Source organism: Chelonia mydas, chromosome 2, assembly GCF_015237465.2.
Source record: "Chelonia mydas isolate rCheMyd1 chromosome 2, rCheMyd1.pri.v2, whole genome shotgun sequence".
Taxonomy (NCBI): Eukaryota; Metazoa; Chordata; order Testudines; family Cheloniidae; genus Chelonia; species Chelonia mydas.
This window is the reverse complement of record NC_057850.1, coordinates 184522793-184536604: the sequence shown is the minus strand read 5'-3', so window position 1 is coordinate 184536604 and position 13812 is coordinate 184522793. Positions and strand designations below refer to the sequence as shown.

At 43.5% G+C, this 13812-nt stretch overlaps 1 protein-coding gene across 1 annotated transcript in view; it reads left to right on the top strand.

Moving 5' to 3' along the window:
• The window catches only part of LOC102947834 (prostatic acid phosphatase), a 33346-nt gene extending 19956 nt beyond the window's left edge, over positions 1–13390 (top strand). Inside the window, exons 8-11 of the mRNA XM_043538836.1 lie at positions 778–860; positions 1474–1580; positions 2184–2343; positions 13193–13390. Coding sequence (XP_043394771.1) covers positions 778–860; positions 1474–1580; positions 2184–2343; positions 13193–13390 — 548 coding nt within the window. The remainder of the gene's footprint in view (positions 1–777; positions 861–1473; positions 1581–2183; positions 2344–13192) is intronic.
• The last annotated feature ends 422 nt before the right edge of the window (positions 13391–13812 follow it).

Sequence of the window (13812 nt, the reverse complement as noted above, 5' to 3'; positions counted from 1 at the left end):
CCTCACTGAGGCCAGATATAAACCTGCCCCCAAGCAGCTCTGGGCACAGCTGACGATAGGGGATTCAGAGTCCTTGGTAGCCCTCTCCTCTTGGGTCTGGTTCTACACTGGTTCCAACCATAGAGTAAATTAGAAGAGCCTCAAGCCAGCTCTAAACTGCACTGCCTGACAGCTGGCCCCCAGGGCTATTCTAGCAGGCAGGGATCGACAAAGTGCACGGATACCTCAGCCACATCCCTTCTCCCTGTTCTGGGAGCAGGAAAGGGAATGGTGTAGGTGCCCCTAGAAGGATTCCTCCACTGGCTGGTTCTGCTGGCTTTAGGACACTTTTGTATTGCGAGAACAGCACAAAAGGGCCCTAGGCTAAAAAGACTCAAGAACCAAGCCTTGAGGGAAAAGGCAACAGTCAAAGTTATGGCAAGTGAATGGTTGAAATATTTATCTGAGGTGCAGCTGTTATCAGTACGAAATGTCATTGGGGAGAAGGCAGCACAGCCTAACTAAAGGGGCAGGCATTGTAACCCTAATTCTCAGCCATATTCTAGCCTGGGTTCTAATGCTCCTGTTTCTCAAACTATCCTGGATTCAAAATATTTTTTTCATTTCTGTAACATCCATTGTCGAGCTCTGAATTCCATGTGAACTAAAAATGAATTACTGTTGTACATTCATGAACAGATCTTTCTGTTTAATACCTGGGATCTTTGAGTTTGGGCTTCCATCTGAATAGACTTTATTCATCAACATCCTCATTGCTCTTCCCCCATCTTCTTTAAGGTGTCCTGGTGAATGCTATTCTAAAAAACATCAAAAACGCCACTCAACCATCAAACAAGAGAAAAATGCAGATCTTTTCTGCAGTGAGTAACTTTATTTTTCCTAAATGTTGGTGTGATATGTTTACTAGTGGGAATTCAACAGAATGGGCTTTATTTGACTTGTACTAGGAGCAAATGCAGGGGGAAATTTATAAGCAATGTTACCAATGTATTTTGATGCAACAACTTTTCAATGTTAAAGAAAAAGATTACATTCCTGCTACAAATACAGGTGCAAAGGGGCTGTATGAGATCTATATTTTTCATTTTAACATATTGTAACCAAATTCATGCTTGGTGTAACTCAATTTATTTATCTGTTCCAATTTATAAAGTATCTATAGTTTAAGACACTGTATAGTGATTAAAATACAACAATTAGAGTGGTATATAAACAAGCTCAGTAAACATACAAACAAGAGACTTACTCTAGGGAAAGATTTGGATTCCTTCCTCCCCCCTTCAACAACCTGTCATGGGCTTTCTTGCCAAAGGGGGCAATAGGTTTTTCAAAAATGAAAAACAGACCACAGCTGAGGTTTTACTTTATTATCCCTTCCTAGAACTAAAAAAGGTTGTTGGAGGTAGGGGCAGCAAAACCCCACTTAAAAGCAACTACTGTATTACATGGGAGCATTATTTTTCTTTTTTATAGCATGACACCACAATTGGTGCCCTACAGATGGCGCTCAATATTTTCAATGGAAAACTGCCACCGTACAGTGCTTGCCAGTTTTTTGAACTCTACCAAGAAAACAGTGGGCAAGTATCTTGACACATCTGCAGCAACCAAATGTGTTTTGCTTTCAGATACCAATTCATTAATGCCTTAGATTATTTTTGAGAGAAAAGCATCCTCGTGAAATATAATTATATTTTAAATGAATTTTACTGAGCAGTCCTATTCACAGTGTTGCATTAAATGCATTCAGAACCAATAACTGACTGAAATATGAGAGAGAGAAAGAGAGAGAGAGAGAGAGAGAAAACACACTTAAGTTTAGTGGTGGAAATTAAGTGAATGGATAAATGTGACTGCTTCCCTAAATGGTGGCAATAGTTTTCAGGCTACCCCTTAGAGCTTATTGCAATCAGACATCCTTACATAGGGTCTGGTTCTGTTTTCATTTAGTTAAAGATTTCAAAAGGGCCTGCTGACATGACCTGTGACATTAGCAGTGACATGACAGTTCTAAGGAGCACTGAGCTTTGAATGTCTTTGCCAAGGTCTCTATTCTTGAAGAATTTGTTCTACAATAATTTCCATTAACAACGGCTGTAATTTGCAGAGGGCTGTGTCTCTGAAGAGGAAATCTTAGATATAAGGATCTAATCTTTCTTTTTCTTCCGGGCGCTGTAAATCAGGCACTACAGCATTGAAATGCACTATCGGAATGACTCCTTGACGGATCCTTATCTACTCAGGCTACCAGGCTGCACGTCTCCTTGTCCACTTGAGAAGTTTGCTAAGTTGGTCTCTCCTGTCATAGTGAAAAACTGGTCAAAAGAATGTGGAAAGTGTCAGGTGAGGGATTCCTAGGGTTGAGGAAGCAGGTCCCAGCCGCACACCTCTGCACAAACACCAATCCCCTGCCCCCTAAGGGGTCAGAGTTCACGCCTGGATCAAGCACCATGCTTAACAACAGAACAACACTTATCTAACCCAGGCAAAGCCAGGAGTAAACCCAAGGCAAGATCTCTGGTTAGAGATAACAGACCTCCTCACCTCGATAGAGCATAGAGCCCCTGTCCCCATATCTGGCTAGACACACACACACTCTCTGCCCCAGGCCCATGCAACCGCCCCCCCACCCCATCCTGGGGCAGTCCAACCTCTCTACATTCTGGTGCTGGTATGCCTTGTGAGCTCAAACTGGTGGGTGTTGCTGTGTGGTCTCAGCTGACCTGTCAGCTCCAAGCTGTGTTTGTAAGAGTCCCCCGGTGCAAGCACCAATGCAGCAGTGCTGACTGTCCTCCAAGCATCTCCCTAGTTCAGACTCTGTCTCTACCTCAGCTCAGGCTTGCTGCTTCTGCTGGCTGCTGCTCTTTCTTTGTTCCCTCCGCAAATCTTCCTTGGCTTATTTCTCCCCATTCCCCCACCATCAACTCATTGGTTTAAGCCCTCCCAGGTGGTCTGTAGTACCATTGTTTTGGAGTGGCACTCAGCCAAACAGGTTTGTGTAGAGTAGCAGGGAGGGGGAAAAGAGGGGATAAAGGAAGGCAAAAGGGCTCTTTACCCAGTCCCACACCAGTCACCACGTAAACACACCTGTCCTGAGGCATGCCCCGTGGCTTGGCCACCCTCAGCATTACTGTATCAGTTGGGTAGGAGGCTGAACCCCCCATTCAATCTTTGAGAATGTCTGAGAGCATTGCAGGACTCCCACCTCCCTGTTCTGCTCCTCGCCTGCCATGGGGCCAGATTTGGGTGCCTCTTCCATAGATGCTGGAACTAGGGGTGTTTGAAGTAACAACCCAAATACATAACAACCCAAATACATGGTGCCTTCAGCACCCCCACTATGAAAATTGTTCCAGCACCACTGGCCTCTTCCCTGAGACACCCAGTCTAATTCTACTTTCCCCTGCCTCAGAGCCAGGAGAAGGGTTGGGTGCTTCCACTGGGGATCCCCCCCATGTGAGCCACCCTACTAATGGGAATGGAGTGACTCCTTCTAGCCCTGCCTCTCGGCTACTGGGACTAAGATCTGCTCCCCCTACTCTGTTTGGTGGCTTGGGTTAAAAGCGTCAAGGCCTGAGCATATTATGGTGGACCACCTTCTCCAGTCTCTCTGCAGACTGCTTGCATCTTCTACACTGGAGCCATTTGAAGTATGGGATCCCACAGATGATGCACAGTTTGTGGCACCAGGCTGCATCCAGTTTGGAGCGCCTCTGCTGCTTGAATAGGACCTGCCAATGGTTCCCTACCACCAATGGTCCGGGAGCAACATGTTTGCTATAGCTCCATTTCTGTGTCTCAAGCTTGGTCCAGGTTCGTGGCTACAAGCTAACCTGCTTCACGGAGGTGTTGGTGATGCTCATTCTGAGGCCCCTGGTTGGATGCCCAAGGTCATGTGTATTGGCAGCTGCCCATTCCTGCCAAACATCAGGAAGCAGGGAGTGTACTCCATAGATGTGTGCAGCATATTGTTATACAGATAGGTCAGCTCTGGCAGGCAGGAAGTCCAGTGTCTCCGCCACATCCCTGCTAGGAGCATCTGGTTGACTCACGCACAGAGGCTACTGCCTTGTTGGGGGTAGGCTGTCATCCTTAGCTTGTGGCTGCCAGATAGGGAGCACAATTTCTTGAACATCTGTGATTCAAAGGGCATGCCTAGGTCTGTGAGCACCTTGGTGAGGTAGCCATAGGCCAGGGCAAAGTAGTGCCAGAAAGCTTCTGTGGATGCTCTGACCATGATCTCCCTGAGGGGTGCAGCAACCAGGAATTTGGTGTGGTGATCCACCATCATCAGGATGTAGGATGCATCGCTCTGGCTAGGCTCTACTTTCAAGTGGTCCCGTGCTCCCAACGTCAAGGGCCCAGTGGGCTTTGTCCCCCATTCCAGGGTTCCTTCTGCTGGTGCAGACCCAGCCTGCCTGTTCAGTAGGTGCTGGCATGCCCTGTGAGCACAAACTGGTGGGCCGTGCTGGGTGGTCTTAGCTGTCCTGTTGGCTCCAGTAAGAATTCCCTTTTGAAAGCACCAGTGCAGCAGCTGGCTCTCCTCCAAGCAGCTTCCTATTTCAGACTCTGTCTCTGCCCCAGCTCAGGGCTGCTACTTCTGCTGCTCTTGTTTTGTTCTCGCTCCAAATCTTCCTGGGCTTCTTTCCTTCCCTAACCCTCATTGATTTAAACCCTCCCAGGTGGTCTGTAGTTAATTCTGTGTCCTTGTTCTGGAGTGGAACTCCCCACCCCCCAGCCAATCGGAGTTGTGCAGAAACGCAGGGGTCGGGGAGGGAGTGGAAGAGGCTCTTTACCCAAGCCCACAAAAGAGAAACAAAATGAAAGGCAATGGAATAGGATTGTGTTTTGTCTGCACACAGCATTTAAGCAGTAACTGCAGGAATGGCTTCAAACTTTCTATGTGCCATGATTCTTTAAAATAGTAGACTGATCTTCAACTAAAGGATATGGGCCACATTCATCACTGATGGGGAAGGGAGGTATAGATTACATTGCCTTGTGCAAGTGAGCTCCCTTGCATGCAAAGGGGAAATGCACCCAAAAGGAGTAAAGGCAGTGTTACTCCCAGCACTTTTCTCCAGTGCAGCTTTAGTACATAGCCACAACTTGATAAGGCCCATATAAGTTTGCAATTGAGACTCCTAAGGGAGATTAACTGAATCAAAGAATCTTCCAACACTCTTGGCCATGCCCTCTTCCCACCCATACTTGGTTTTGCTGACCCCCACCACACTTCCCACTGGCACCACCACATATGTGGTACATAGCTCTGACCCTGTGAACACTTATGGCCATGAACAAGAACTATTCACATGCATGATGTTATGTACATCAGTGTTTTCAGGATTGGGGTATATGTATTTATATACGTGTAGCATATGTATTAATGTACTGGCACACATATAAACTTACCAGAAAAATAAACAAAATTCAGCTACAAAATACTTTAATGCAAAATATTAAAAGTTAAGACTATGGTCTGGAACTTTAAGGTGACATATATTGATACCTCTTCCTCACATGCATATTTTCCCTTTACTATTTTATCCCAAAGATACATTCCTAGGATTTGACTTTGCTGTTGGCCTGTTGTTCATCTTTGATGCTGTGCTGTTGTACCTCCTCTATGAATATGGAAGCTGCAGGCGTAAAAACACTTACCGAAACTTTTGAAGGTAAAAGAATGAATAACTAGAAACTGCAAAACTTCTAGACCAGCTAGATGTCTGCTGCTGTTAAGTTACCCTCAGTGTTTTACAATCTACGATGATCTCTGGTCAAATGTTTCTACAAAGTGCATTGAATGACGAGCATCTGCAACCCAATTTATAAATCACTGGATCATCACTGAAATAAGCTCATGTTTAGAATTTACCCTTGTAATTTTGTTTAGGAAAACAGGGCTTAGATCATTTTAAACAATCTTTTTACTCCATATGACTGATAGCTTTTACAGCTGAGCATCATTTATGTTGTTCACTCAGATTTTTTCAAAGTCAAATCTTTATCTGTGGTTTTTATACCAATTATTGATGCAACCACCGGAGAAAGCAGTGATATACTGTCCAACTTGATAAACGTTATTACCATCTGTCCCTCTCTCACCTCCACCAAAATAATCTTTGTTGAAAATCAGAGTCTATATTGTTTTTCCTTACTTCTTACATGTGGTCGTTCTGTCAGCATAGAGGAACATATTTTCAGCAGGTGGAAACTGCAATTACTGTGCAAAGAATGTTTGTACCAGCATTTGTGTCCACAGTTACCACATTTATTCATGCAAACCATGCCTAAGTGCTGGCCTCAGCTTCCACCTGCAAAAATGGGTGACCTGATTTGCAAAGGTGCTATACTTTCACACTCTCATTGAAGTCAGCTGGAACTGTGGGCACTCACTAGCACATCTGAAAATCAGGCCAGAAGCCAATATTGTGTTTATTATCTACTATTTCACTCCCCTCTCTCATCACTCTTCCCACCCTTTGACCTCCCCAAGCCATGGCTCTCCCCTTGCCTTTGTTTTCTCTGCCCCTGGTCCCACTCCTATACCTAGAGTAGCCTCTCTCCTTCAGTACACTACCGACCTCACGCTCTTCCTTCAAGTCCCTCCATAAACATCACTCCCTTCATCCAGCTTTTAGGCACTAACCTTCCATATACCTGATCTTAGGCCACACCTTATCTTTTATTTTAATTCACATTGCATGTTAACTCCCTGGCAGAGGCAGTGCTAGCCCATTGGGGTTGCTAAGCAGGAATATCCCCCCCCCATACTAAGTCCACATTTATTATAATAATAATAAAAAGCGAATAAGGGCCACCCTTGAGTTGCTTGGGGCCCTAAGCAATTGCTTGGTCTGCTTACGCCTAGCGCCGGCTCTGCTCCCTGGCCTCTCTAAAAATCCTTGGAACTAACAAGATGTGTTGAAAGAAACTAATCAGTTGTTTTGCTTTTCATGTTGCATCTCTTTCCTGAACTGCATTTAATCTATTTAGATTGTAAATTCTTTGGGCAGAGAACTTGTCTCCTTCCATGTCTGTAAAGTGTCATACACAATGATGGTGCCATATAATTTATTAATAATCATATTTTAAGGGCCAGTTTGTACCTTTTCTGCCACAGCTCTGTAGGGGGTGATGTGGGCCACATTGCCCCAGTAGAAACATCATGAATAAATTTCTCTCAGCGCTGCTCCATGCACAATCGCCATCATTGCCCTGGGAAGATGAAAAATTAGAATGAAGGAAATTGCTCCCCTCAGTGTAACAGCCCCACTCCATGGGTGTGGAGAGGAGGCAGCCCCTGGCTGTGCCTCATTTTCAGACTCCTGTTACCCGACAGTGAGCAAGCACTCCCTCTATCATCCTTATGGTGACACACTATGAGGAGAAATTTCTTGGTGTCCCCTGTTGTAATAACTGGGCCTAAAGATTTACCCTAATTATGAACTCAACTGTGAAATGCGAGTGAAAGTCTACAAAATGTCATAACCACCTATAAACAACAAATGCTAAGGGAAAAGGTACAAAAAAACCCAGACAATGACTGAACAAACAAACAAACAGTCCAAACAAAAAGGCTTACGGATATAATTCAAGGGTTGTGTTAAGATCATGACTGGTAAACAAGAGCAGTGAGACAGTGAAAATCAATTAACCAACATTGGTGTATTGGAAATAGGCCTAATTAGTGGACAAAATAATGAGGGGATGGGCTATTCTACCGCTCCCTCCCTTTTGGGATCCTTAAAACACCCACCCACCCACACACACACACACTTTGGGGCATAAAGCTGGCTACCATGATGCCAGCTGACTGAAAAACAAGAGAAGAGGAATGAGCAAACTTTATCATCATGGCTGCCACCTCACCATCTCCTGGGATCCCAGACCATCGTCTTTCTAATCCTGAGAGATGCCCTGACCAGTCCAGGTCAGAGAGAAGAACCCAGATGACACCACCACTTCTACCGGCTCTGGCTGAATCCTGAACACCTGCGATGTGTGATTGTGTCTCTGCCACGTGTCCTTTTCCTCCCCTGCCTTATTTCTTCTCTTTCCTATCTCTCTCCTTTTCCTTCTGTGTAGTAAGAATCTGGCTTAGCTGCACAACACTGCATATTTTGCAACACTGCTGTAAGCCTGTGACCAGAAAGGCAGCAAAATGCAATACCCTAACCAACCCAACATTGGTACAAGGTTGCCAGGTCTTGGAGGGATAGAGAAGACTGTATGCTGTGCCTGTGTTTTTCCAGCAGTGAGATTGCAAGTGAAAGTCAATGCCAGAGTCAGATGCTCCATTTTTTAATCTTTGCTATTCTTTTCTTTCCCCTTTTGTGAAATGAATATGAAATCTTGTTAAAATAAAAGCCTTACTTAATTTTATGTTTTAAATGTATCTTTAATAACAGATTAAAAGGATTTTTAATGGTGTTTACGCCATGGTACTAAGCAGCTGAGGTCTCTGTATACCTGTTAGGATATAGATATTCAGGCCTGTCTGTAAAGGCCTATACTCTAAGAATGTAGGTATATGTTTATCATTTAGCTAGTAATAGAGGTATGCAAGAAAGAATCTGTGTAAGGGCCTTCTCTCACTGTGACAGTCTGAGGCCCTGTTCTTAGGACAATGCCTTTGGCTAAGCAGCAGAAGCAGCCATAAGCTGGGAAGCAAAGGGTCACATCCTCACATTCCAAACTAGTCAATATGGGGCTGTTAGGAAGGTGATCCGATCTTTCACCTCTAGAGAAAGGGAAGAGCCTAGAAGATGTAAAAGGAAATTTAGGTTGATAGTTTTCTGTCTGGTAAGAACTCACTTATCAATAGACACAGCTGGGAAATCCTTATGTCTTTATAGATGTAGTTGTGAAATCCTCACTTCTGTATTGTTTTGTCATTATAGTTCCCACTTTGCTATTGTTTATTGGCATGGTCTCTGCCTGGTTCTGTGATTGTTTCTGTCTGCTGTATAATTAATTTTTGCTGGGTGTAAACTAATTAAGGTGGTGGGATATAATTGGTTAGCTAATCATGTTACAATATGTTAGGATTGGTTAGTTAAATTTCAGTAGAATGATTGGTTAAGGTATAGCTAAGAATATTACTATATAAATTAGGGGCAAACAGGAAGTAAGTTGGGATTCAAAAATAAGGAAGAAGGAACTTGGATTTAAGCTTGCTGGAAGTTCATCCCAATAAACATTGAATTGTTTGCACCTTCGGACTTCGGGTATTGTTGCTCTCTGTTCATGCGAGAAGGACCAGGGAAGTGGGAGAGTGAAGGAATAAGCTCTCTAACAATACCAAACCCTGAACCTTGCTTAAAACTATTTAATGTTGGACAGTTTCACGGTCAAGTTAACACCTTTAACTCTTTGGACCTATATATTCCTTCTAAAGGGATAATACAACACTCTTCCACAGCCACAGATGAGTTGCACAAAATCTGTCCCTAATCGTACAAAATGATATAGATCTAGTAGCTAGATGCTACAACTATGGACACATTAGAAATGTGAGAGACAGATTAGACAGATATTGAATGGCATAAACAGTAGAGTGGGATAGCACAGATTTATGGGAATAAGAAGCTTCCCAAGTGTATCTCTTTTTTGCCAATAGTAATTTCAGCCAGTCAGGTGAACAGCTTTTGAAGTGATGCTTTTCCGTCAGTGGTACGACCTCATTTACGTCCCTGATATTAAGACTGCCATGTTTATGTTGGGGATGTCATGATCAAATGATGGATTTAATTAATCGGTGTTGAGGATGCTGTATTGTACAATGCTTTAGGGAAATGTTGTTGAAAAGAATAAATGTATCCTTATATCAGATGTTTTGGCTGCATCAGCTTCATAGATTTGGTACTTCTGATCTTGGGTAGCTACCTGCAAAGAAAACGACTTGGTAGATAAGTGGCAGTGAAGATAGCCATTTTGCGGCACTGGAAAGACAATGGCACTCCAACCAAGGTGGAATGGAGCATGCTTATCCAAGATGGCTTTCTACAAAAGATTGTATTCAAATAGGGAAATAGAGGGGTTTTGAGGGCATTTGGAAACCTTTGTATGGATTACATTTCTAAAGCTGATGCTATTACTCAGAATTTCCGGATGGGTAGCCACCCTAACTGTATTGAGTGCTGGCATGAAGCAGTTTTATTTCTGGGATTCATTTCTGTTAATGGCGTAAAATTATTACAAATGATACTTGATAAAATCCAAGTGCCCTTAATAAGGATACAGCAAACACATGGTAGAATGTAATGGATTGATCCAAATCTGCAAATTCAAAATTCTCACTGTGATGTTGGGGGAGGAAGCCATGATCAATTAGTAATGAAGAGCCTGATTCTCAGTTATACCAAGGCCCTTTACACTGCTCTGACAAATTAAATTAAAGTCATACCCACTTTAAGTCCCCTTTACAATGCCAAAGCAATATAAAGCGACCTTAGTGTAAATAAGAATCAGGCTTCTTGTCTTTTAAAAGCTACATGAGAAACCCAAAAGCCTTAAAAAAGTTAACTTTTTTCTCATTGGTGACTCGTTAGATCGTTTGAGACAAAAACTATACTGCCCACAATTTTGTAAAACTGCAATAAAAAATATTAAAGAAAAAAGTGTGTGCATTTATATTTGAATGAACTACAATAGAACCCTACTAATGTGTACTTAGTGATCTGTACATCCACAACAAAACTGAATTTTCTAGTTTCCTGTTCACTGAAGCAGGGAACAGCAAAACACTAATGCATTGTCAAGGGTAGGGCCAATGCTGATGGCAGCTTAGTCCCTAAGGACAAATGGAAGAGCTCCACATAACCCTGTGGGTCTGCCCACAGTACAGTCATGGAAGCAGTGACATCAGTTGGGTACACAGGTCTGTTGCAGGGTTTGCTGGTGCACACAGGAACCAGCAGAAGTAACAAGGTATTCTTACACTGGCTCACAAGGAGAATGCTCATACTGTTATGCTATACAATCCTGCTTGGCTCCTACAATGCACATTGGCTCCACTCCAGTGCTCACTAATCCTCATACACACTGGGGGTTCAGCCACATTTATGCATGTTAGGACTTCTGCTGTTGTACTGTATTTTTAAGGTGGAACTATTACATGAGACAGATGTATGTGCTGTCCTGTGTGGTTCTCTTGACTTTGCCTTTTCACTCCCTGAAAGATTCCAAGTCTCCAGTCCTGTTGGAAGCCTTTAGTCACATACCATCCTACTATTGCTTGACAACATCACAGTGTGAATTGTCTTTAGAGATTTGATCTTCTGCAGTCTCTTCTGAGCAGCACATTCTTCTACAGTTCTCTGAACTGCACATGGCTGCGGTTTGATGACTGTAACACCCAGAGCTGACTGAACCCTGGCTCTTTTCATACTAACTCGATGTCTGCATGTTTACACACAGATGATGGAGAACAGCCTGACAACATGTTGCACTGAGTCTGAGTGGCTGAGGCTTTGCACACTTTACAGTCAGCTTTTGCAGGACAAGAGCCGAAGAGAAAATCTCCCAGATCATAGTGCACTTCACGTCACTTGTTAGGTCCTGAAGTCAAAGGGGAAACAAGTACCACAGCCTACCTGATTGGTTGCTCTAAATATGAATGAGAAATCATCAGATTTGATACATAAGGTGACACATCATCATGATGATATCACAAGACTGTCCACTATGTTTAAAACTTTCCAAGTGATCAACTGATTCATGTACAAATCCAATTTCACCTGCATATTTGTTCCATCCCTAGAGAGAAAACTTCTCACCATACTTCACATAAAACAGTGGATCAGCATTCATTATTTATGAGAAACAAAATCACCATTTCATGCATTAAAGATAAACTGTTAGATTCTTCCGTTGCTGTTTTACATATGTAATGGTGCTCAGAGTTAGAAAACCAAACTGAGCCTTCTTTCATTTCAAGGTTACTTTTTAAAATTCTGGGCCAAATCCTCAGCTGGTGTTAATTAGCATAGCTTCACTGACTTCAGTGGAGCTGCACTAATTTCCACCCGCCAGGGATCTGGCCCATAACTTTCGTTGTGTACAATATTTTAAATGTATGGCCCAATGCTTCCTTCACCTATGCAGGTGGAGAAAGCAAAAGCAAGCAAAAAAAGGCCTGGGAGAGTCAAAGATATGGAGCAGCAACCCCACTGCATGCTTGTTCCCTGGCAACTCACAGATTCCCCTCTGCCAACATTTCATGAGAGGAATAACAAGGGCAGGAGGGGGCAAAGCTAAGGAACAGATAGCCATGCACTTATATAGGCAGGAATAATAAAGTTTTACACCCACTTTGCACTGACATAAACAACAACATAAGACTGTGATGTCTATACTTCTATGTTCACCACTTTTATAAGACTAGAATCAATTTTGTACAAAGTATGTCTTGTGAGGTATCATTTGAAAACTTGTAAACTGCTGAACATTATTGTCCTGGTAAAATATGTGTATCAACATTGTGTGTGAATTTATAGACTCTGGTGTATAACATTGTTATAATATTGTTATAATATATATAACATTGTTATATATGCTCCAAGGTTAAGAAAAGCAGGCCCAAACCAGTTTTTCAGAGACAACGACACATTGACACCCCAGCCAGGTGTTAAAGAGCTGTCACCTGCTTAAGCAGCCATTCTCCAGCAACAGGAAAGTGTAAATAAGAAATTTATTTTCCATCACAGGATGGGTCAGACCTAGGGTTGTCAACTGTCCAATTGCAAAAACCCAAATATCATTGCCCCGCCCCTTCCCCGTCCCATCCCCATGGCCACACCCCTGCCCCACCCCTTCTCTGAGGCTACATCCCCGCTCACTCCAGCCCCCCTACCCTCACTCACTTTCACCAGGCTGGGGCAGGGGGTTGGGGTGCGGGCTCTGGGCTGGGGTTGAGGGGTTCGGAGTGCCGGGGGTGGGGGGCTCCAGGCTGAACCTGGGGCAGGGGGTTGGTGCAGGAGGGGGGCCTGGTGCAGGCTCTGGGAGGGAGTTTGGATGCGGGAGGGGGGATCAGGGCTGGGGTGTAATCACTTAAAATCTATCTTTCTGTAGTTAATAAATGTATTTTATTATCTAAACTTGAGTGGTTTTGGATTGAAGTGTTTGAAACCGCCATTTGAGATAACAGGGTTTGTGCATATCATTTTCTATTCTATTGAAATGACAGACTTTCTATGAGTTTGTACTGCACAGAAGGAAAGCTGGGCAGAAGAAGATGCACATTTCTGAGGACAAGTCTGGGACTGAGAATTTGGTGGTGTCATTCTACAACATAATTCAGGAGTGGCTGGCTGGAAGCAAACATATAATTCACCTAGGAGTGACCGTGCACGCTAGAAGATGGATGAGAATAGGACAGGAGTAGTTGGTCTCACAGCAAAGTAGTGTGAAAGGCATCCCAAGCCTGGAGGGTTGAGAGGACACACCTGTTCAGCTACTTCAGATTGTACCCTGGGGAATGTCATAGGAAGGTACAAGCCTTTGAGCTTCACAGAGGTCTTCTTTATGTCTAGGAAAGGTAACCAGAGTGTCTGAGCTAAATACAAATTGGGACAGATTGAGATACATCAATGACATTTTCATCCTCTGGACAGACAACCTAAACTCCCTCAAAGATTTCCACCACAACTTTAATCCACCACCCACCCATCCAAACTCTCTCTAGAACACTCACACACCAGCATCAATTTTCTGGACACTATGATCAACTTCAAACAATGGAACTCTGCAGACAACCATAGACAAGAAACCCACAAATCACCAGACTTACCTCCACAGATCCAGCAA